At 36.8% G+C, this 25395-nt stretch overlaps 1 protein-coding gene across 3 annotated transcripts in view; it reads right to left on the bottom strand.

Moving 5' to 3' along the window:
• Dpp10 (dipeptidyl peptidase like 10) overlaps positions 1–25395 on the bottom strand; it is a 1484741-nt gene that overhangs the window by 141310 nt on the left and 1318036 nt on the right. For all 3 annotated transcript variants that reach the window (XM_041649248.1, XM_041649247.1, XM_041649249.1), the window contains exons 6-7: positions 386–438; positions 205–286 (exon numbers count right to left, since the gene is read on the bottom strand). In XM_041649248.1, coding sequence (XP_041505182.1) covers positions 205–286; positions 386–438 — 135 coding nt within the window. The remainder of the gene's footprint in view (positions 1–204; positions 287–385; positions 439–25395) is intronic.

Here is a 25395-nt window from a genome sequence, read left to right on the forward strand (position 1 = left end):
CCCCTCTTCTACATTTGACATACTCTTAAGAAACCATTTAAGATAAATAATTTAAATAAAGAAATAGTTAAGATAAATAATGCAGTGGAACTTAGGAAAACATCAAGGATTGCAGACTAAATAGCACAAGGAATTGAGTTCTGTAACTCCTTTAATTTAGCTTCAGGGTATAGGGTTGGGGATGGGGTGGGGTGGCATGCTTACCAGCTGCTGTCCTTGCACACCCCAGGCCGCATACTGCAAGACTGAGTCCTCGACTTCAGGAGGATTCAACTCCCACACTTCCCTTGAAAAGATGTCAATATTTTTACGTGAACAAACTGACATCTGTGACAACTTAGCTATTCAGAAATGCTCATAAAATGCAGAAAACCAAAGAACTTACCCAGTGTGTATGTTGTAAATCAAATATGAAGCAGTAAATGAGTAATGAAAAATCTGAAATAAAAAAGAATAGAGTATTCAATCATTGTTTTCAGAAAAGTATTGATCTTAATGCACACTACAAATGGATATTAGGCAAAATATGAGACATTTGAAATATTCCAGTATTTTTGTGCCTTTTTAGCTAGAAAACGCATCTTCCTATTATCCATTCTGTCTATCCTGCTTTCTGTGTGTGTGTGTGTGTGTGTGTGTGTGTGTGTGTGTGTGTGTGTATGACTCTTTGGAACCCGAGGTCAAACTATGCTCTAGTTCCTCAGGTACCATCTCTATCTTCTTGGGTTTTGCCTAGTTTTTGAGACAGGCTAACCCACTGGCCCAGAATTTATTGCTGGAGTTTCCCCCGCCACAGGGTCCTTAAACTTGGCTGTTATGTTAAGTATTAGTAACTCTCTTTCCTGACTATCTTCTCCTCCCTATATCAACTTCCTGCTTCTCCAAGACACTCAAGAGCTTTCATGTTTCAGTCCTTCTGCTCCATCATGTTCATGTTATGTACCTATATCAATTTCCTGCTTCTCCCAGATGCTCAAGAGCTTTCATGTTCATGTCCTTCTGTTCCATCAATGTCTATCTCACATTGTCTAACTTATATGTCATGCCTAGCCTACATGTCGAACAAATTAAATTCACTTTCTCTAGGTCTTTTATGCATGTTGTTTTAAACTTATTTATTTGTCCTTTTTTTTTTTTAGTTAGGGTATCCTTAATTGAGGTGGAAATTTTCTTTGGATGTAGCCTATTCATGTTGCTGTTACCGACACTACATTGAAATGTATTTTACTTTCAGGCTCTTAAAAACTCTCTAGGGCATAGGGTTAATTATATTAATATTTTAAGGATGTCTTCTTTTCCCAGACACAAGACTGAATGACCTTCTCAAGATCTTCTAACTACATGGTATTGTGCTTATACACAATACCCAGATGATTTTTGCTAAACAGTCTTTCTGAAAGGGAGAAACTCATTTTTTGTAAGTGTTTGCTAGTAAAAACAAACTGGGTTATTACCTTTTTGTCATTGTAGAGTAATGCTTTATTAAATGGTTGCTACTCAGTACTCTTCAGGAAATTCTTTAAATTTTATTTATTATTTATTTGTTTATTTATTGGGTTTATTAGAGACAGGGTTTCTCTGTGTAGCTTTGGAGCCTGTCCTGGAGCTACCTCATGTAGAACAGGCTGACCTCGAATTCATAGACATCTGCCTGCCTTTGCCTCTCAAGTGCTCAGATTAAAGACATGTGCCACCACCACCCAGCTAAATTTTATTTTTAATTATGTATATGCAGTTGCATCTGTGGGAGTATGCCTACATTAGTACAGTTAGTCCCAGATGGCAAAAGAGTTGCTGGATCCCCTGAAGCTATAGTTACAGGTGCTTGTGTGCCACTACCCTATATGAGTGCTGGGACATGAACACAGGTCCCCTGAAAAAGCATCGAGCTCTCTGAACTTCGGAGCCATTTTTCCAGCTCTCCATCAAGATATTTTAGTGTTCTCCTTAAATGGTTCAGCACATAAAGCACTTACCACAGCATAAATACTGAAGCTTAGTTCCCCAGAACATGTCTAAAGCCATGTGAGTTACTGCACATTGTCAATCCCCATGTGATTTTAGTAAGATGGGGAAAAGACACGACAGCCTCCAGAAGCTCAGTCGGCACATGCAGTGCAGTGGGAAATGAAAACAAAGACTGTCTCAAGCAAGGAGGAAGGCAGGAACCAGCACCTGAGTAGTTTTTAAATCTGAGATTGTCTCTATGGAGAGCTAAGAAAACAAATATAGTGTTTGTTTTTATCTATGTTGACATTCACCACATATTCAATAAAGTTATGTATCTAACTGCAAGTTTTATGATTTTTGTTGTTTGTTTGTGGGTGGCTACATGTGGGTGTGCAGTTGAGCATGAAGTTGCATGTGCATGCATGGAGTCATCAGGAAACTCAGGTGTCTTCCTCAGTTGCTTTTCAACTTGAAAATAAAGTCTCCATCTCCTTTGTATTTTGAGATAGTGTGTCCGAACCTGGGGTTCACTGATTCAGCTATGCTGGCTGACCAATCAGCCCCCAAGGATACTCCTGTCTCTGTGTTTTCAGCACCGGGTTGCAGGCAATCTCCACCTACTCTAGCTTTTTAAACAGGATTTATTCTTAGTTTATGCACATGAGTGTTCAGTCTGAGTGTGTTTCTGTGCACAGTGTGCATGCATTATCCATGGAGGCCAGATGATTGCTTGAAACTGGACCTAGAGATGGCTGTTAGCTACTATGTGAGTGCTGGGAATTAAACCTGGATTCTCTGGAAAAGCAGTCAGCATGCTGAAGCACTGAGAGATCTCTGTAGCCCATGTCTAGCTTTATATAAGTTCTGGAGAACAAATCCAGGTTCTCTAGGATTATGTGGCAAGAGCTTTACCAACTCAGCCACTCCCCTTACCCCTAACTTCAGTATATATTTTAATGGTTTTGTATGTCAAACTTACACTGGTCCCAGTGTCTGCATCGTTCCAATTTTAGCGTATATTCTGCCAAATCAAGTACTGACTTCAAGCCTGAAACTGGATCTACCATTATAGCTGACAAAGAGATGAGAAATATGCCCGCCTCTGTCAACATCTTTTATCTCTAAACATTCTGTTCACCAAAGCAACCTGTCAACTGAGCTATTGCTCTTCACAACAGATAAATGTGTGGACTGTGTTATGAGTGCAAAGCAGCCATTCACCCCGATCACCCAGTACACGTAGCCATTCACCCTTGCCATAGATCACTCAGCACATGTGTCCAGGTTTCTAGCTCCACATTAATCATGCAAGCAACGTTTCTTATGCATTAACATTTGGAGCAAGACCTACCACTAAAATAATCACTGAAACATGAGTTTGTAGAGCCAGGGAATGTTGTTCTCTTTCTATAATAGCTAGTCTAGAGGTTGCCAGGTCTTATATGGGAATCTAAAATATGTAGATGGGGGCTGGAAAGATGGCTCAAAGACCAACGTTCTTGCTGTGTAAGAATGAGGACCAGAGTTCAAATCCCCAGGAACCCATGTAAATGTTTGTTGTATACAGCAGTCTACCTTTAATTTCAGTACTCTTATAAATGGAAGATGGGTTTGGTGGCCTACTGTAATTCCTGCCACAGGAGATTGAGACAGGGATCCCCACAGCAAACTGGCTAGGAAAACTAACTATAGTGGTGAGCTCTGGGATTGGTGAGAGTCCCTGCCTTATTAATATAACCTGGAGGATTGATAGAAGATAATTTCTGACATCAGTGATGGGCTTTCACATGAATGAATATACATATGCACAAACACACATACACAGGCACACTGATGCACACATACACACATGCATGCACACACACACACATATATATAATATATATATATATATATATATATATATATATATATATATATACCACATACACACATAATGAATATGAAAAAATAAAACAAAATTCTTAACTGGCTTTCAGATAATATGTATTAGAGTACAGGAAAGAACATGTGTTTTCTGATTTGTGGTACATTACATTCTTTTTTGTCTGCAGGTATGGCATGGTGGAACATTACTTCTAAGTTATCTCTAGTTGATAGCTCTGACTAGTCTGTAAAGCTATAGCAGAAGCAGATTGAAATAACATAGGGTTTTGATCCCATCGATACATGCTACAAAGTCAAAAGTCTTTAAGATATCTTAGAATCTAGCATTGTACACAGCTTAGAGCTTTTTTCTATAAATTCAATGTCCTTTGTCATAATGCATTAGGCTGGATGTGTCCATATGTCCATTTCCCTCAATGACCTCAAATATGCCTTATTGTATAACTGTGTAGAATGAAGATCAGATCCTATACTCACAAAAGAACATAGAATATGGATTATTAAAAAGGAAGGTCTCAAATCAGGCTAAGAGTATGTGTTCTCTTTCTTTCCCTCTCTATGTTCTTTCTCTCTCCTTCCCTCTGTAAAATGATGGATTAACCTTAAAAGCAGACTATTCAATGAAAAGTATATTTATCTTTAATGAACATCTACTTAAATACACTGTTCTAAACTCACCCTTTACCCTTCCTATCTTTAAACATTTTTTTTTTTTGGTTTTTTCGAGACAGGGTTTCTCTGTGGTTTTGGAGCCTGTCCTGGAACTAGCTCTTCATTTTTTATAGTATTCCTTTTACAAATTATTTCTTTTCTTTTTCAGATTATAATACAGTTACATTGTTTTTATCAAACAGAGACCATCACAGAAAAACACAAGCAATCAGAAATATAGAATGGTAGAGTCTAGTCCCACTGTATGCATTTACAATTCAACTCCCAAACCTCAGGCTCTGGGATTATTGCAGATGTAGGAATAGAAAGATTATAAAAGATAGAGGATTGCAAAGTTTCATGTGAGATTTTATCTCTTAGAAATAGCAAAAGCTAAGTCCATAAAGTCTTACCATCATGACTGTCTAGACAGGAACTGAACAAGAACAGTAACAATAAGCCTGTTACTGTGTTTTGAAGGAGGGAAAGCTTAGGAAGTCTCAACCCTACAGGAGAACTAAAGACCACTAAGGAATCTTTCTGATATTGATTAACATATAACTCGTTTACTTTTAGTTGTGGCTCCCCTTTTTTATGGGCAAGACAAATCTGATTACACACCCGGGAGTAATCTAGTATCTACCTAAGTTTAGTGAGGCAGTAGAGTAGAATAGAGATTGAGATGGTTCGGGAGATCCTTGTTCAGAGGCAGGTAAGTTAATGAGGGAAAGAAAGCTGTCAGAAAAGTGCAAAGTTGGGAATCCCTGGAAAGGCCATCTAAACCCCAGTGGTGTGACACAGAGTTACAAAATATCTGTAGGTGATATATGGTTTACTATAATACTAAAGCACACACATGAGACTTCACCTAAAACTATCTGTAGTAGACAGAGCATATGTAAAGAATCCCATGCTATACAAATGAGCTCCAAAGTCCATACAATCCAAGCCACCTAAAAATGCTTGCAATGTGACATACAAACCCAGTCGGTATGTTTGTGTTTCCGTATTTTAACTTATATCGAGTCTACTTCCTTCCTTGGAAGAATATCTGTCTCTAATATGCCCTGCATTATTTAATATCCATTTGCCTCAATCCTTGTACCTGGAAACAAGGACCTGTGAGTTCACTGAAAAATGCTAAAACTTGATCAAGGCTACTTAATCATGCATAACTCTGACCCTCTTTTTAAACCCCCTGTCGGGACCAGGAAAATAAACTTTAGTGTCACTGAACCTCTTTGTCTTCCCAGTATGACTAAATTGAATAAATTTCCTTTTCCTGATTTTCACCAGTACTTGTTTAATTTGAATATTGAGGATGGATGACTAAACATGGTTTACTAGGATGTCCAGGGCCCAGGCTCTGACGCCAACAACTCCAGAAGCCATGGACAGAGCAAGCCACAATTTTACTGGAGAACCGAATCCCAGTTCTAACAACATTGCTAAAAGATTCATTGATAGGACCATGGACATATTAACTGTGATTACCAAAGTTAACAAGGATTTCACTGTTAGAAAGATGATTTAGTATATCAGATTAAATGCCTAGCTGCTTTTCCACATTTTCCCTGTAGAACATCAGTTATTGCCTAAGACATCTGTAAGGGTTCATATCAAGGATAATTAGACCCACAAGAAAAAGGAAATGGGCGATACAGTAACTTCTGTCTGAACTAGAGTTGCTATCTTCCTCTGCACTCCAGTAAAGCTGTTAAATTGGTATACATTGAGTGCTTTTTTCATGGCCCAGAGAATATTTAAAATGGGATTATGGATTTGCCATCAGCTCAAAGAATGAAGGAAACTGAACTGTGAGAAAGGAGGCCCGAATCAATAGCATTCATAAAGAAGGCCAATGACACAGAAAGCACATGGTACAGGCTGGAAGGGGTTGGCTTCTTTTGGAAGTTGGCGATAGAAGGCATCCATGTTTATTCTAGAGACACCTTTGAAGAGGAGTTAGTGGTGACCTTTTTGATTGAAAGGCTTTCTTTCTTTTATGGTTTGTAGATCAAGAGCCATGAGGGAGCTGCCTTTCCTGTCATAAACATGGCTCATCGCATTGTAAGGAAGCACTTTACAAAAGTCTCCTTAAAAGTTCCATTATAAAGATGCTCTGTGAACCTGAAACAAACCCTGGATAAAAGGGAGAATGGACAGGAAATGACGGAAGTTACAATTAATGTGCCGCAGCATTTTAAATTACTTTCCTAATTTTTCTCATCCTCATTTTATTTGTTACAAAGTAGAAGTTTTGTAACAAAATGTTACAAGAAGGCATTTTCATACATCCACAGTTTTTGCTGATCCACCACCTAGCCCCTCCTCTGCTGACTCTAATAACCCCACTCCCACCTTCTCATCATGTGTGTTCTATAACCCTCCCAACCCCTCTCCGGTAAAGCCTCTTTCTCTCGCATTGGTCCCTTCCTTGTTTCCTGGATTCTACACACGCTCACTTTCATATTAAAGAGAACACGCAATATTTGTCTTTCTGAGTCAAGGTTATCTTGTGTAATATAGTTCCCAATTCCAGATATTTCCTGAAAATTTCATTTTCCTTCATGGACAGATAAAATTCCATTGCATACCGTACCACATAAGCCAGGATTGGATCAAAGTCATTACCCACTGTAAAATTCACACTTCTTCTGTTACAATAAAGCAAGAGAAATGCTAGCATTGCATTCTCTAGATTTCAGCACAGAAACCACCAAGCACTCTTACACTGACTCTCACAAGTCACAGTTGTGGTTAACTATTCTAGGTGGTAAATTGTTATTGAGCAAGAAAAAGGTTGTATTTATTTTTAACATCCATTAAACTAACAGTGAGTTTACTAATAAGAGCCGACTTGTGTATTCTATGAGCCCACTGATAGGATGCCATTTCCATTAATATTACTCCTCCATGAATATAATTCCATATTACAAAACAGCAGAAACAAACTTCTTCCAAAGAATAGAAACAGAAGGCACATTTGCCTGCTTCAGATCACCTTAGTTTTTCAAATACCCTGATCAACATACACAGGCAAAGAGAACAGAAGTCAATAATTCAGACAGTGGTGGCACTCAATGTAAGATTTATCTCACAGTACCTCCTCTTTTTGAGAACAGCATGAAAACTCATCTGTCTGAGTTAGGTGTCCCTTTGCTACAAGAAGATACCATGACCAAAAAGCAACTTGAGGAGAAGAAAAAAGGAAAAGTTATAGCTGAATAGTGTTGTCTCTGCATATGAGGCTGACAAGGGGGAAATTAAACTAGCTGGTTTTATGTCATTTTGACACAATCTAGAGTTAATTTGAAAGAGGGAACTTTAACTGAAAAAAACACCCCTACAAGATTGGCCTGTGGACAAGGCTATGGTGATTTTCTTGGTTGATGGTTGATGTGAGAGGGCCCAGCTCACTGTGGATGGTGAAATCCCTTGGCTGATTGTCCTGGTACCAAAAGAAATCAGCATGAGAAGGTCATGAGTAGCAAAATCCATAAGAAGTCCTGCTCCATGACCTCTGCACTGGCTCCTGCCCCCAGGCTCCTTCCTTGACTTCCCTGAATGATGAATTAAGAGCTGCAAGTTGAAATAAACCCTTTCTTCCACAAACTGCTTTTGTTTATGGTATTTACCACAACAAAAGAAGCCATAATTTAGATGCCAGCCTAGGCTTCTGAGAATCTTTGTTGGGTTCTAGAATGGGCAAATACTATAGTAAACAATAAGTAGATTTCACCAATGAAAAGTTACCCCCCAAAATCCAGATGTTATTAAGGACAGATGCACAATGCAGGAGAAACCTCCTTTCTCTGTGATAAGAAAAGGAAGCTCATTAACTGGCCTCAGAACACTTTGCTTTTTCAAACTCTCTATTAAGCTGCTTTCTCTACTAGTGATGTTAGTGTTCATAGGCACTCAGAAATGCAGGCTTGTAACTCAAAGAGGATGGTGAGGCTGGATCTAAGATTAACCTCTTTGTAAGATGTCCTAAGAAATGCAACCAGAAGATTCAATTTTAAGGTTATGAACATTTTCCCTATCGAGTCCTAAGTCAGGCTATGTTACTGATAGCATTTAGTGCACACATACTAACGGATGTAGGATTAGAAACATGCTTCATTGGAAACAGATGTGCCATACAGAAGTAGATAAATTCACTCCATGAGACAAACAAGAAAATGTCTTTCTGAATACAGAAAGGATTTTTCAGTGTCTCTGACAGTTTGTTTAAACACAGTGAATGCAGATCTCACACCTCATAAAGTGGTTAAGCAGGGTCTAACATTTACCTTCTAGTAAATTTGCTAATTCCAACCCAAAAAACCTATGGGCTTACAAGAATCTTCCTGTGTTAACTTTTAAACTAGAGGAGACTACTAAAGAAGCTTTGCTGGCTGGTTTTATTTCAACTTGACATAAGCAAAAGTCATTTTGAAATAAACTCAAATGAGAAAATATCTCTCCCACAATGGCCAATGGACAAGTCTGTGTTGTTTTCTTGATTATTGATATGAGAGGGCCCAGATCATTGGGATCACTGCTGCTCCTAAGCTGGTGGTCCTGGGGTTCATAAGAAAGATGAACAAAGTTATCAGTACCAGTATTCCATGGCCTCTGATTAGGTTCCTGCTTCCATCTTCCTGCCTTGAGTCCCTGTCCTGACTTTTCTGAATGAAATACTCTAAGGTAAAAGGTAAAATAAACCCTTCCCTTCCCAAGTTGTTATGGTTTTAGTGTGTTTCACAGCAATGTAAATCCCAGTTGAGACAGGAAGAGTACTGGCAGGTACTGACAGGAGTACTACTTCTATTTCCCTGTGGATTACAGGTCTATGTAAATTGTCTATCTGATCTTTATTTAACTTTGGTGAGTTGTTCCTATCAAAAAATTGTTTGTTTTAGATTTTCCAGTTTTTTGGAGTGTAGGTACTGATAAAACAATGATGAGACTACTTCTAATATCCTAATCTTCTCAATAAGTAACAGAAGCAAATACTGGGATTCAAATCAACTTTCTATTTTAAGTGTTTTGACAAGCTCATTTTCATGTGGTTAATGCAGTATTCATTGTCAACAGAGAATGGTAGAATATAACTAAGAAAGAGGAAATACCTGATTTGATATTACAACTTAGAACATACTTTATTTCACTGCAACCAGTAATACACATCTTGGACTTCTGAGAGTATACTGTACTATGTCATCCTAGGGTCCTATTGTGTCATTATAATATTTTATTGTGTTGTCACAGAAGAATTCTCATGCTAGTAATTCAACACTACACCTGAGTTTTCATGGGTGGAGCTAATTTCCTTGTGTTGGAGTTTTCCAGCTAGTCCTTTCTGTAAGGCTGGATTTGTAAATAGGTATTGTTTAAATCTGTTTTTTTCATGGAATATTTTGTTTTCTCTGCCTAAGATGATTGAACATTTTGTTGTGTATATTAGTCTGGTTCTGCATCCATGGTCTCTTAGTGTCTACAAAATGTGTGTCTAGGACCTTCTGGCTTTTAGAGTCTCCACTGAGAAGTCAAATGTAATTCTGATAGGTCTGCCTTTATATGTTACTTGGCCTTTTTGCTCTGCAACTCTTAATATTCTTTCTTTATTCTCTCTGTTTAGTGTTTTGATGATTATGTAGTGAGGGCAACATCAGAGACAGCTGACTTAAGCTTGTGGGAGCTCATGGACTCTGGACCAACTCTCTGCAGTTAGGGAGCGTGCAGGGGACCTACCTAAGCCCTCTGCATGGTTATGACAGTTCTATAGATTGGCCTTTTTGTAAGGCTCCTAGCAGTGAGATCAGGACATATCCTTGGTGCTTAGCTGACTTGGTAATCCAGCATAGGATTACCTAGTCCAGCCTTGATATAGGGGGAGGAACTCGGTGCTACTTTAACTTAATGTGTCATACTTTCAAACCCTTGGGAGACCTGCCCCTTTCTGGATGGAAATAGAGGAAGGATGGGTGGGGAAAGGGGTAGGTGAGAAGTGTGTGTGTGGGGGGGGGGTAATAGGAGAAAAGGAAGGAAGGGAAACTGTGGATGGTATGTAAAATAAATGAAAAAATTATAATTAAATAAAATAGAAGGAAAGAAAAAAGAACGGAAGAAAGAAATGAAGAAAGAAATAAAGCAAGAAAGAAAGAAAGCAAGCAAGCAAGAAAGAAAGCAGACTAGTCATGGGGAGCAGGCCAGTAAGCAGCATTCCTCTATTGTCTTTGCATTAGTTCTTGCCTACAGGTTCCTTTCATGTTTGTGTTCCTGTCCTGAGTTCCTTCAATGATGAAGAGTGATGTGGAAGTATAAGCCAAGTAAATCTTCTCCCAATAACAGTACTCCTAAAATATCTAGAACAAAAAGAACTAAGCACACCCATGAAAAGTAGATACAAGAAATAAACTGAGGGCTGAAATCAATGAAATTAGAAACAAAAGAACAATACAAAAAAATCAATGAAACAAAAAATCAGATATTAGAAAAAATCAATAAGATAGACTAACCTTTATCCAAACTAACTAAAAGGCAGAGGTAGAAAAACCAAATTAACAAAATTAGAGATGAAAGGGGGATATAATAGAAGACACTGAGAAAATCCTTAGAATCATAATGTCATACTTTAAAAACCTGCACTCTATCAATAGGTACAACTTACCAAGGTTAAATCAAGATAAAATAAACCAATTAAAGAGACCTGTAACCCATAGTGAAATAGAAGCAGTCATTAAAAGTCTGTCAATGAAAAAAAAAAAAAAAAAACGAGGACCAGATGATATTAGGGCAGAATTCCACCAGACTTTAAAAAAGAGCTAATACCAATTCTCCTCAAATTATTCCATAAAATAGAAACAGAAGGAACATTGCTCACTTCACTTTTTGAGGCCACAGTTACCCTGATGCCCAAACCATATAATGACTCAACTAAAATGATAATTATAAGCCATTTTTTCCTTATGAATATATATGAAAAATTTCTCAGTAAAATATTTTCGAACCAAATTCAAAAACACATTTAAAACTATCATTCACCATGATCAAGTAGGCTTCATCCTGGAGATACAAGGAGGGTTGGTTCAATAAAAGAAAACTAATGAATTTAATCCACCATATAATAAACTAGAAGAAAAAAATATGATTATCTCATTTGATTAAGAAAAGGTTTTTGAGAAAATTTAACACTCCACTTATGAAAAAAGTACTGGAAAGGTTTGGGATACAAGGAACAAATCTAAATATTATAAAGGCAGTTTACAGTAAAACTATAGTCAACATCAAATTAAATGGAGAGAAACGCAAAGTACTTCCGCTAAAATCAAGAACAAGTCAAGACTTTCCATTCTCTATGTATCTATTCAATATAGTACTTGAAATTTTAGTTAGAACAATAAGACAACTGAAGGAGATTAAGGAGATACAAATTATAAAGAAAGACAAAGTATTGTTATTTGAAGATTATATGATAGTGACCCTAAAATTCAACTAGGGAATTTTTACAGCTGATAAACACTTTCAACAAGGTGGCTAAATACAAGATAAATTTAAAAAGATCAGTATCCCTCCTATATAAAAATGACAAACAGGTAGAGATGGAAATCAGGGAAATAATACCCTTGACTATAGTCTCTAATAATATTAAACATCTTGGGGTAATTTCAACCAAGCAAGTGAAAGAGTTGCATAACAAAAGCTTCAAGTCTTTAAAGAAAGAAATTAGAGAAGGTATCTGAAGGTAAAAAGATCTCCCATGCTCATGTATTAGTTGGATTAACATAATAAAAATGGCCATTGTACACCAAAAGCAATCTACAATACTTTAAAAATCTTCATAAATATCCCAACACAATTCTTACAGACCTTGAAAGGACAATTTTCAACTTGATATGGGAAAACAAACAAACAAAAAAATCCAGAATAGAAAGACAATCCTGAACAATAAAAACTTGTGGAGGTATTACTCTCCCTGAGTTCAAGCTTTAATATGTTGTTATAGTTGTTAAAACCACATGATATTGGCATAAAAAAATGTTCATCAATGGATTCAAATTGAAGACTGAGACAAAAACCTACATGTCTATGGACACCCAATTTTCAATAAATAAACCACACTTTGATAAATGAATACACACTGAAAATAAAAAGCATCTTTAAAAATGGTACCGGCCAAGGTGGTTTTCTTCATATAGAAGAATGCAAATAAATCCATATTTATCACCTAACACATAACTCAAGTACATCAAAGACCTATACTTAAAGCCAGGCATCATTAAGCTCATATAAGAGAAAATGGGAAAGCATGATATGAGAGAAAATTTTCTGAACAGATTACTGACAGTGTAGATTTAAGATCAATAATAAATGGGACCTAATGAAACCAAAAAGCTTCTACAATGCAAAATGCACCATCAATTAGACAAAAAGGCAGCCTACAGAATGGGAAAAGATTTTTAGCAATTCCAAATCCACAGCCAATACAGGACTAATATCCAAAATATATAAGCAACTCAAGAAATTAGATATCAAAAAATCTAATTAAAACTAGGGTGCAGAGCTAATCAAAATTTGCAATATATGAATCTCAAATGACCAAGAAACACTTAAAGAAATTCTCAACATCCTTAGCCAATAGAAAAATGCAAATCAAAAATACTTTGAGATTTCATCGTACACATGTCAAAATGGATAAAATTAATAACACAAGAGACAATTCATGCTGAGGAGGATTCAGAGAAAGGGGAACACTTTTTCATTACAGTTGGGGGTGCAAATTACTGTGGAAATCAATATGATGATTCCTCAGAAAATTTGGAATCAATCTACCTTGAGACACAGCTATACCACTTTTGGGCAATTTACCCAATGGATGCTCCATCCTACTAAAAGGACACTTGCTCAACTATGTTCATTGCAGCATTATTCATAGTAACCAGAACTGGAAACAACCTAGATGCACTTCAACTGAAGAATGGATAAAGGAATTTAGTACATTTGCACAATGGAGTATTACTCAGCTTTTTATAAAAATGACATCATGGAATTTCCAGGCAAATGGTACAATGAGAAAAAAAAAAATCATCCTGAGTGAGCTAACCCAAATCCAGAAAGATGAATGTGGTATGTATTAAATTTCTGGTGGGTATTATCTATTAAGTAAATGATGATAAAACTACTGAGTTCAGTATTCAAGAGCTTACATATAGGGACAACAACCAGGAGACTGAAAGACAGGCAGACAAAGAGATATACAGGCAAAAAGATAGATAAAGAAAGTCAGAGGGGGAGAGACATAGAGAGGGACAAAGAGAGGTAAAGACACACACAAAGAGACAGAGACAGACAGAGACAGAGAGACAAAAGACAGACAGAGAGAGAGAGAGAGAGAGAGAGAGAGAGAGAGAGAGAGAGAGAACTCAGAATGGTATGGGCTTCTGAAACCTCAAAACATACCTTACACTTCCTTTAGAAAGGTATGCTGAGTATGATGTTCTTCTGTATATGTGCTGCTTTTATTGGTTGATGAATAAAACTGTTTTGCACAATGTCTTATAATAGTAAACCCATGTGGAAAATCCAAACAGAGATATATAAAGAGAGAGTAGTCAGAGTCAAGCAGTCATCTACCAGCCACAAAGGAATCACGACATGGAAAATGAGGTAACACAACGACCACATGTTAATTCATAGACTAATAGAAATGGGTTAATGTAAGAAGTAAGAGGTAGCTAGGAATATGCCTGAACCGTAGGTCAAACAGTGTTGAATTAATATAGTTTCTGTGTGATTATTCAGGTCTGAGCAGCCAGAAAATGAAAGTACAGTCTCTGTTTGCAAATGTAGCCTCTGTGTCTTTCTTTGAACTGAATGGTTATTGGACCAGGCAGGACAGAAACTTCTGTCTACACTATACCATCTAATCATGACAAAAATTTTCCACCAAGTAGGTCCAATTCTTTTTTTTTTTTTTTTAAAGGAGCTTATGGGGTCTATCTTCATTTCACCAATCAAAGTACCTTATTGTGGTCATAAAACACTATATTTTCAAGAAATTGCCTTTCAAAGAGATCAAAAACATCAAAATGTTACTTAGTAATATCATGACTATGCCTTATGATTCTAATTTGTATTGTATCAACCAAATGTCCTAATTTCTTCTAACTATTCAGTGTTCTATGCTCATAATGTCCTATATTGCCGTGATAGTGTCTTATTCAACAATCACAGTGCCCTATTGTGACAAAAAAGTACATTTTATTTTATCAAAAATACCTGGTGTGACAACATAGGGATTAGTTATATAAGAACATGGCTATATTCTGTTATAACTGCACCTCCATATCATCACAGTGTCCTTAGTGATGTCACAGTGACCAGTTATAAAAGGAACAATACTATTGCATTGCAACAATGCTCTATTATTTCATCACAATGTCTACTGTATTACAGTGCCCTATCATGACTTCAATGTCCTATTGTAAAATAATAGTGTGACATCACATTGTTCTATTGTGTCCTGACAATGCTGAGTCATGACAGTGTTATATTGTGTTATCAGACTGTCCAACCATATCACTACAATGACATCACAGTCCTATTGTGACATAAATGCCCTATTGTTCCATTACAGTGCCCTACTACTACATCACAGTGTCCTATTGTTTCAGTGGTGTCTTGTTCTATAATAATAATGTCCTATTTTGATACCAGTGATGTTTTATGATATAAGAGTGCCCTATTGTACCACCACAGCAGTCTAGTTTACTGAAACATTTAGAGTAACTATAACCCTTTTTTGACTTGCTGGTGTCCTCTTGTGACATGATTGTGCCCTATTCAACCACAGTGTTCAATTATGACAAAATAGTGACATATTACATCATCACAATGTCCTATTTTTTTTTCATCTCAGTGTCCTATTATGACCTAAGAGTGTCATACTGGGACATTATTATGCTTTATTGTGCAATCACAATATCCTATTATGTTAACACATTAGCAGTTTGTCACATCATAATGACCTGTTATAGATAATGATGTTCTATTGTGTCATTATGGAGCCCAATTATGACCTTACAGATTCCACTTGTGGCATAAAGCTGTCATCTTGTATAAATTCTGTATGTTATTGTGTCACCAAAGTATTTCATTGTATCATAATAGGGTCCTACTTTAATATCAATGCTCTAGCATAAACATTTGCCTATGGTAACATCACTGTGTCTGATTGTTACATAATTTTGCATATTATTATATCACAGTACCCTACTGTGTCATCATAGTGTCCTAGATATTTTAACAGTGTCTTATTGTGCATCACAGTGCCTAACTACAATATAGCAGTACTATATTGCATCATCAGTGACATATTGTGACAGCACACAGTGACCTATTGTCATCACAATAAACTCTCGTATGATCACAGTGTCCTACTATATCATCATAGCGTCCTATTATGCCATCACAGTCTCCTAATATTATAAATTGTGACCTAACACTGCTCTACTGGGACATCACAGTCATGTTATAAAATAACAGGGCCTTATTGAATCAACACAGTACCCTGTTATGTCATCTCTGTGTCCTATTGTGTACCACAGTGTTCTATTGTATCCTAACAGTACCATTTGTGCGATCATACTTCCCAATTATGCCATAACAGGACTGAAATATGTGCTCACACAATTGTGATGTCATACCAATGACCTATTGTACCATCACAGTACATCTTCATGCTTTTATCCTTTCCTATATTTTCATCACAATGGTGTATAGTGCCAAAAAAACTGCTCTATAGTGAAATCACAATGCTTGTAGTGTTATCACCATGTCATATCGTGTTAAAATAACGTTATATTGAGCCACAAATTATACTATTGTACCATCTAAATGTTCTAACTTTTGCATTACAATGTTTGATATTACCAACTCATCACTCTATTTTTTTATCACAATAATTACCTGTGCTATGACAGTAATCTTCTGTGCAAACACCTTGGCCTATTATATCGTCATACTGATCAATTTCACTTTCACAGTGCTATACTATGCCATGACAATGTCATTTTAATCACTTTTCTATTTATTTGAACACAACATGTCCAAGGCAACTTACAAAGGACAGCATTGGATTTGACAGCTTGATAAGCATTTTAGAGAGTCCATTATCTTTTTGGGGGGATGACCATGACAGCAAGTAGGCAAAATGGTGGTAGGTCAGTACCTGATACTTACTTATGAGACAACCATAATAAAAAGAGAGGGAAAGGGAGAAAGATCACTACCATGAAATGGCATGTGCCTTTGAAATCTCAAAGCATACTTCCCGTGATAGAGTTACTCTACCAAGGATCTGCCATCTAATCCTTCCCAAAGATTTCCAACAAATAGGGAACCAAGAATTCAAAATAGAGCCTATGGGGCCCATCCTCTCATTCAAATCATCAAAGTCTCTTATTCTGTAAATCTATTACACTATCATTTCAGGAAAATACACAAGAATGTATATACAGAATTCAGAAATGTTAAAATCACTCTGTATAATGCCATAATCATGTCCTGTTATTTCAATGTAGAATTTGCTGGACCAACAAAAGTGTCCTAAATTTTCATCACCATCTCATATTTTGTCATCATAGCATTCTATTTTGATATGACAGTGTCCTAAGGAACATATAAACTGGCTTATTGTAATATTCCAGTGTCCTATTCTGACATACCAATGCTCTATTAGATCATCACAGAGTTCTACTGTATCATAACAGTGTCCAATTGTGTCACCACAGTGACATATTGTGACATGGCAGTGTCCTATTGTTGTGTCATTGGATGGTACATTCAACTGTACCATCACAGTGGTCTAGTATGATACCCTAGTGCCCTACTGTACCCTCAGAATGTACAACTATATCATCACTGTGCCCTGTTGTGGCATCACTGTGTCCTAGTGTATAACAATGACTTCTTTTGTCATTTCATTTCCCTGTTGTATCAGCATAGTACCCTATTTTGACATCACAACATCCTTGTGTTGTAGAAAGATACAAGGTCCCCATGCTTATAGAAAGTAATAGAGAAACCAGAATTGTTAAATATTCAGATTTTCCTCTTCAATGGAAGGGATGTATATACCTGTCTTTCATCTAGAATGCTGGAATTGTATCCTGGTTAATAGCCTGGTAATCTTTTGCCATTCTGTGGGGTCAGGCTTTACCTTAATCTCTCTCATCTTGAGCACTGTTTCTCATTAAATGGATTCCATTCTTTTGGAAGTGGTCACAGGTACTTCGCAAAAGATATGTGCTTTGCAAAGGAGTCTGGATACAACCATGTCCTAAGCTTTATTGTGATAACTGTCATGAAGAAACCTTTTCCCAAAGTTGCACTGTGTTTAAAAGTGTAAAAAGTAAACTGCTCGGAATCAGACTCTAGGTTTGAAACATAATGACTAACTAAGCTGTAGTGAACTGTGTTTCCTTCTTCCCTTTTAGGGTTTGTTTCCCTGCCAACAGAAGAGTAGAGCTTTCAGGGGCTACCCCCATGCCCCATTTCACTGTTATAATGCCCGATTGTGTCAACAGAGGTTACAATATTTTGTCATAGCAGTGCCACATGGTATCACAGTGCTATACTGTAACATCACATGACCCTACAGTGACATTACAGTTTCATTGTCAATGGCCCTATTGTGACATCAAAAATTTTGTATATGACTTATCAGTGCCTTAATGTGTCATCACAGTGTCCTATTGTAACCTAACAGTTTCCTACTGTGTCATTACAGGGCCTCTTTTTAAAAGAAACTCAGTGTCCTACAGTAGTATAACAGTGTCCTACTGTGATACTTCAGTGTCTTGATGTTATACAACAGTACCATCTTGCATAACCACAGTGCCCTATTGCTTCACCACAGGTTACTTTGATTACAGTGCCCTATTGTAACATCATTGTGTTCTATCATGTCATAACAGCAAACTGTTGTGTCTTCACAATGTGATATCATAGTGCCCAATTGTACCATCACATTAATCTAGAGTGACATTACGGTGACCTGTTCTGTCATCACAGTGTCGTATCATGCTATCACATTGCTCTAAGGATCTGTTGTGTCATCAGTGATCAATTCATCCATCATAGTGTTCTATTGACCATTACAGTGACCTATAGTGTATCATAGTACTCTCAGTGTTATCAGGATACTCTATTTGTCAAAGAACCCTGTTGTGTCATCAAAGTACCTGTTGTGCCATCTCTGTACCCAAATATAGCATAATAATTATCAATAGTTCCATCATAAAGTCATGATGTGTCATACCAATGTCCTATTTTGCCTTTGTACAACACTTTTGTGCCATCAGTCACCCCTCTTCCATCATCACAGTGCTGTACTGTTGAATAAGAATGGTGTCAACAAACAGCCTTGTGAAATCATAGTGTGTGACACTGCAGAGTCCTACTGTATCATTCACAGTGTCCTATTGTGTTATTATATGATTCTATTAGATCACAGTGCCCTACTGTGTGATCACATTGCTCTATTGTGACATCATAGTATCCTAGGGTATTTTAAAAAAGTACTCTGTCATGATATCATAGTCTCCTATTGTGACATAACAGTGCCTGATTGTGTCATCATAGAACCTAACTAGATCATTGCATTTTTCTGTAGTAATAAACAGTGTCATACTGCTGCAGAAAACTGTCTTATTGTGTCAACATGGTGCCCTATTACATCACCACAATGTGCTGTTACGTGATCATAGTGCCTTATTGTATCATCAAGGTGCCATATTGTGACATCATCGTACCATAGTGTTCAAAACCACAATTCCCTATTGTTTCAACAGTATCCTGTTTTAATAACGCAGTGCCATATTGTAACATCATGGTGTTACATGTTCTATGTTCCCTATTATGTCAAGATAGTGCCCTATTACACCATAATAGTACCCTATTGTGACAGCATTGAATCCTAGTATAGGATTACAGCGACGTGTTGAGACCTACTGTGTCATAGCATTGAACTATTGAGTCATTAGAGATCAATATTGTATAATAAGAGTATGGAATTGTGTTGTCACAGTACCCAATTGTTACATCTCAGTGTTCTAGTGTAGTATAACAGTGCTGAATTGTAACATCACAGTGTGGTGCTATCACACACAACAGTTCATACAGTGGTATTTAGTGTCATAATAGTTCTCTATTCTGTCATCACAGTGTCCTCTTACGCTATGATAATGTCATATTGTATCAACACGGTGTCTTGTGTGCCACCACAATGCTTTATTATGCCTTTGTAGTGGTTTATTGTGACATTATAGTGCCGTGACAAGTCATCAGTACATCTGACTATATCTGCATAGTGCCCTCTTATGCTATCGCAGAGTCCTATTGTGATTTAAACTGCCCTATTGTGTCATCACAGTTTCCTAATATATTATAGTCAGGCTCTATTGTGACATAACTGTATCCTCTTGTATTGTTACAGTGCCCTGCTGTGCTATCACAGAGCCCTATTGTGAAATCCCAGGATCACACTGATGTATCAATGCTCGAATGAGCTACCACAGTGTTCTTTTGTGATAGACAAGTACCCTATTGTATCAACACAGTACCCTGTTGTGTGACCAGAGTGCCCAGTTGAGTCTTCACTCTGTCTTGTTTGAACAAAATAGCTTGCAAATGTGACACCTCAGTGCACGATTGTATCACCACATTGCTTTGGTGGGATACCACAGTGGCCTGCTGTGTCCTTGTGGTGTTGTATTATGTTATCACATTACTTTAGTATTGCATTACAATAATTTGTTGTGTCATCACAGTATTCAATTGAGTCACTAAGGTGCTGTATTTGTCCTTACAGTGCTGTATTGTCTATTACAATGCACTATTGTATCATCAAATACGCTGTTTGCCATCAAAGAATTGCATTGGAATATCACAGTGCTTTATCATACCAACAAAGTGCCCGAATATGCTTGAAAATTGCTCAATAATGCCATCATATAGTAAGGCAGTGCTATGCCATTGTCCTATTGTGCCATCACACTCTCCTCTCTTACGATCACAGTGCTGTGCTGTCACATAACAATCATGTATTGTACTAACAAACTGCACTATTGTGAAATCACAAAGCTTGGCAGAGTCATTATTATATCATGTTTTGCCAAAATGATGTCATTTATTTATTTATTTATTTAATTTATTTATTTATTATGTATACAATATTCTGTCTGTATGCCTGAAGGCCAGAAGGGGGTGCCAGACCTCTTTACAGATGGTTGTGAGCCACCATGTGGTTGCTGGGAATTGAACTCAGGACCTTTGGAAGAGCAGGCAATGCTCTTAACCACTGAGCCATCTCTCCAGACCCAAAATAATGTCATTTTGTGCCATAAATTGTTCTATTGTATTTTAAATATGCCCTATTTTGTATAATAGAGTCTTATATTATCAACTCAGTATTCTATTGTGGCATCACTGACGTCAACTATGCTATAAAGGTGACATGCTGTGTCAACACATTGGCCTATTATACCATCAAACAGGCCAATAACAGTTTCATGGGGTCTTATTATGTCATGACAGTGGCGGTTTTAATTATTTTCCTACTGCTATGAAGAAACAACATGACCAAAGCAAATTACAAAAGATAGCATTTAATTTGCTAGCTTGTTTAAAGTTTCAGAGGATGTCGATGCTCATCATTTTAGGGGAACATGACAGAAACCTGACAAAAAAAATGGCCCTGTATCAGACCTAAGAGTTTACTTGTTGGAACAATAAGAACCATAAGGCAGAAACAGGTGGGGAGGGAGGGATAGAGTAGGATTGGAGAGAGAGCAGGAGATAATTATTTGGGAATGGCATAGGCTTTTGAAACTCCAAAGGACAGACTTCTACTGCCAAGATGCTGCCTTCCAATCCTTCCCAAATATTACCACTTAGGAACTAAGAATCCAAAATAGAGTCATGGTGTCCATCCTATTCAAGCCAAAAATTTATCTTATTGTAATATCCATTACAATATCATTTCAGAAAAATGTACTATCATGTCTTCATAGAGATACAAATATTAAAATATTACCATATAGTGCCATGACTATGTCCTATTATTCTAACATAAATTTTGTTGTACCAACAAAATGCCCTAATTTTTTTTTAATCAGCATCCCATTCTGTGTCATCATAATCTCCAAATTGACATGACAGTGCCCTAAATAACAATCAAAGTTCCCTATCATCACATGACTGTAGCATGGCAGAGCCCTATTGTTTCATGAAAGTGCTTATTTGTCATCATAGTGACATACATTTTCATCACAGTGTCCTATAATGTCATTTCTATATCCTACTGTGTGATCATCTTGCTCTAATCATGATCTAAATTGTGTTTAAATTTTGATCTAAACTTTGTCATAAAAGTTTCCGAACATATTATAGAAGTCCCACAATGTGCATTTACCATGTTCTATTGTGTCATCACAATGCCATATATTACATAAAAGTGCCCTATTGTGACTAGACAACCCAATGCGCTATTTTGATACCTTGACGTTGTATTGTGACATAGGTGCCATATTATGTCACCACAATGCCCTAGGGTGCCATCACAGTATCCTACTGTATTGTCACAGTTCTCTATTTTGATATCACAAAGTCCTATTGTGACCTAAAAGAGTTCTATTGTGCTATAACAGTGCCCTATTGTTATATTAATATGTACTTCTGTTTAACAACTGTTTAACAATGCCTTATAAAATGACAACTGTTTCCTCAAAATAATTCTTTATTGTTCATAACAATCAAGGCACTCCATGTTGTGTCTACATAATACCATTTTGTGTCATTATAGGGTTGACTGTGACATAATAGTGCCCTTTTATACTACCAAAGTCCATAATTTGCCATCATAGTGCCCTATAGAAGTAATCAGAGTCTCTTACTAAACCATCAGTGTCCCAATTTGCAATCATAGTGTCCTATCATGTTGTGAAATTACCCTATTGTATCATGATTGTAGCATCACAGTGTACACTTATGACAAAATTACTCTCCTATGACACTTATGATCCCTATTATGCCATTATATTGCCCTGGCATGATGTCACAGTAACCTATTTTGTCATCACAGTACCTATTGTACCTTAATACGATTCTCTTGGGTCATCCCAACGCATTTTTATGCTCTCACAGTGATTAAATATGCCATATTAGTGTTCTTTTGTGCCCTAACAGTCATGATGGTCCATACCAATCACATAGCATTACTTTATGTCACAGTGCTGTATTTTGGCATCACCATGGTGTATTGTGCCAAGTTGTTCAATTGTGAAGTCACTGACTTTGATAGTGCCAAACTTATGCTATGTTGTGCCAAAATAATGTTATAATTTTCCTAAGATCATTCTAATATTACATCAACATATCCAAATTTTGCTTCATGGTGCTTAATATTACAAACTCATTACTCTATTCTACCATCACATAGTCACTTATGCAGTCATGGTATTCGGTTATACAACCACGTTCATCTCCTGTGTCATCACATGACCAGTTACCTTTCCAAAGTCTCTTTTGTGCCACAACAGTACCAGCTTTAATTGAATTTTCTATTGCTGTCAAGATATATGACCAGAGCAACTTTCAAAAGAGATCATTTAATATGGCAGATTGCTTAAAGTTTCAGAAGGTGAATCCATGATGAGCATGGTATTATACAGGCAAAAATGACCTTCCTTCAACATAGTATCCTACTGATTCAACACAGTTTATGGTACCATCTCAGTGCCCTATTGTGATATCACAACAATTATTCCCAATTGTGTCATCATAGTACCATAGTGTAACATCACTGTGTTCTACTTTATTATACTGGTGCACAATTGTGGCACCACAATATCTTTTTGTGACATGAAACTACCAAATTTGTGTCATCATAGTGTCCTACTGAGCCATTACAGTGACCAACTGTGCAAACCATTTGCCATATTATGTTATCCAAATGACCAATCACCATCAGAGTATTCTCCTCTGCCATGACAATGACTGCCTTAATCGCTTTGCCATTGCTGTAACAAAGAACATGATCAAAGCAACTTACAAAAGGCAGCATTTAATTTGACAGCTTGCTTACAGATTCATGGAGTGAGCTAATGCTCATTATGGTAGGATGTTTGCTAACAAGCAGGCCAAAATGACCCAGGATCAGTACCTGGGAGTCTATTTGTTTCAACAACAATCATGAGGAAGAGATAGAGATACACCAATTTACAAGGGCATGAACTTCTGAAACCTCAAAGCATACCTTCACCGACACACTTCCTCCACAAGGCCAAGAATCACAATATTTGCAAAACATTTCCATCAACTAGGGACAAATAATTAAAATAAAAGTATCCATGGAGGCTATTCTAAATAGGACCACCTAAAAGCTATATTCTGCTGACACCCTACTTTGTCATTTTTGGAAAAGGCTCAACTATTCCTTTACAGAGATAAGAAATGATAACGTAGTGCCCTATACTAATATACCTGACTGCACCCTTTTATTCCAACAACACTTCTGCTGGACCAACCAAATGTCCTAATTTGTTGTCACTATCTCTTGTTTTAGCATATAATGCCCTAATTTGCTATTACAGTACCATAAAATACAATTACAATGCCCTATTATGAGATAACAGTGCATACTCTGCCATCACAGTACCCTACCACATAATCACAGTATCCTATTGTGTTTTCACAGTGCCCCATTGTGACATTATATGTGACATATTTGATATACCATGATTCTATTGTGTCAAAACAGTGCCTTAATGTATTATCAAAATGCTTTATTCAGTAATCCCAGTGACCTACTGTATTATCAGAGTACCCTTTTGTACCATTTCAGTGATATATTGTAATGTACTATACCCTATTGTGATATTATAGTCACATGTTGTCATCATATTGTTTTATTTTGATATAATAATGTTATATCATGACATAACAGTACCTTATGGTGTCAAAATGCTGCCCTACTGTGTGATCACTGAATCCTAGTATATTAAAACAGTGTCCTATACCCTATTATGTCAACACAGCAGCCTATTGTATTCTCACAATGTCCTATTATGGCATTACAGTATCTTACTGTACCATCACCATTCTGTATGGTGACATCAAACTGCTCTAATGTGATATAGCACTGTCTTATTTTGACAGCATAGTACCCTATTATGTTATCACAGTTCCTTGAGGTATCATCCAAGAATCCTACTACATTGTGACAATACCCTATTATGACATTACAATGTTCTATGTGACCTTGAATTGCTCTGTTTTGTCATTGCAACATCCTGCTGTGATGTCTCAGTGCTCTTGTACATAACTTATGACACTATTATTGTTTCAACATAGTGCCTTATTGTATCATAATGGTGCCCTCTTCTGTCATGACAGTGTTCTACTATATAACAACAGTGTCCTACTTTGGCATCACTATGTCATTTTTGTGATATAACTATGCCATTTTGTATCATCAGAGTGCCCTCTTATATCATCATACTGCCTTGTTGTGGCATCATCGTAACTACTTTTGTCATCATATTGACCTATTGTACAGTCAAATTATCTTGATATTATCTCAAGAGATCTGTTGTGTCATCACATTCCACTATTTTAACATTATAGTACACTATTGCATCATCACAGTCGTTGCTGTGCCTTCAGAGATTCTGCTGTGATATCATAATAACATTAGTTACATAGTATATTACATACCATAGTTACCATTGCCTTTGCCATCACAGTTTCCTGATATGACAAAACAGTGTTCAATAATACCATCATAGACCTGTGATGTTTCATAACAACATCCTATTTTACCACCATAGAACACTTTTCCCACCCTCTCATACATTAACA

The sequence above is a fragment of the Microtus oregoni genome, unplaced genomic scaffold, assembly GCF_018167655.1.
Source record: "Microtus oregoni isolate MIOR12 unplaced genomic scaffold, Mior012 000003F_ref0000135, whole genome shotgun sequence".
Taxonomy (NCBI): Eukaryota; Metazoa; Chordata; class Mammalia; order Rodentia; family Cricetidae; genus Microtus; species Microtus oregoni.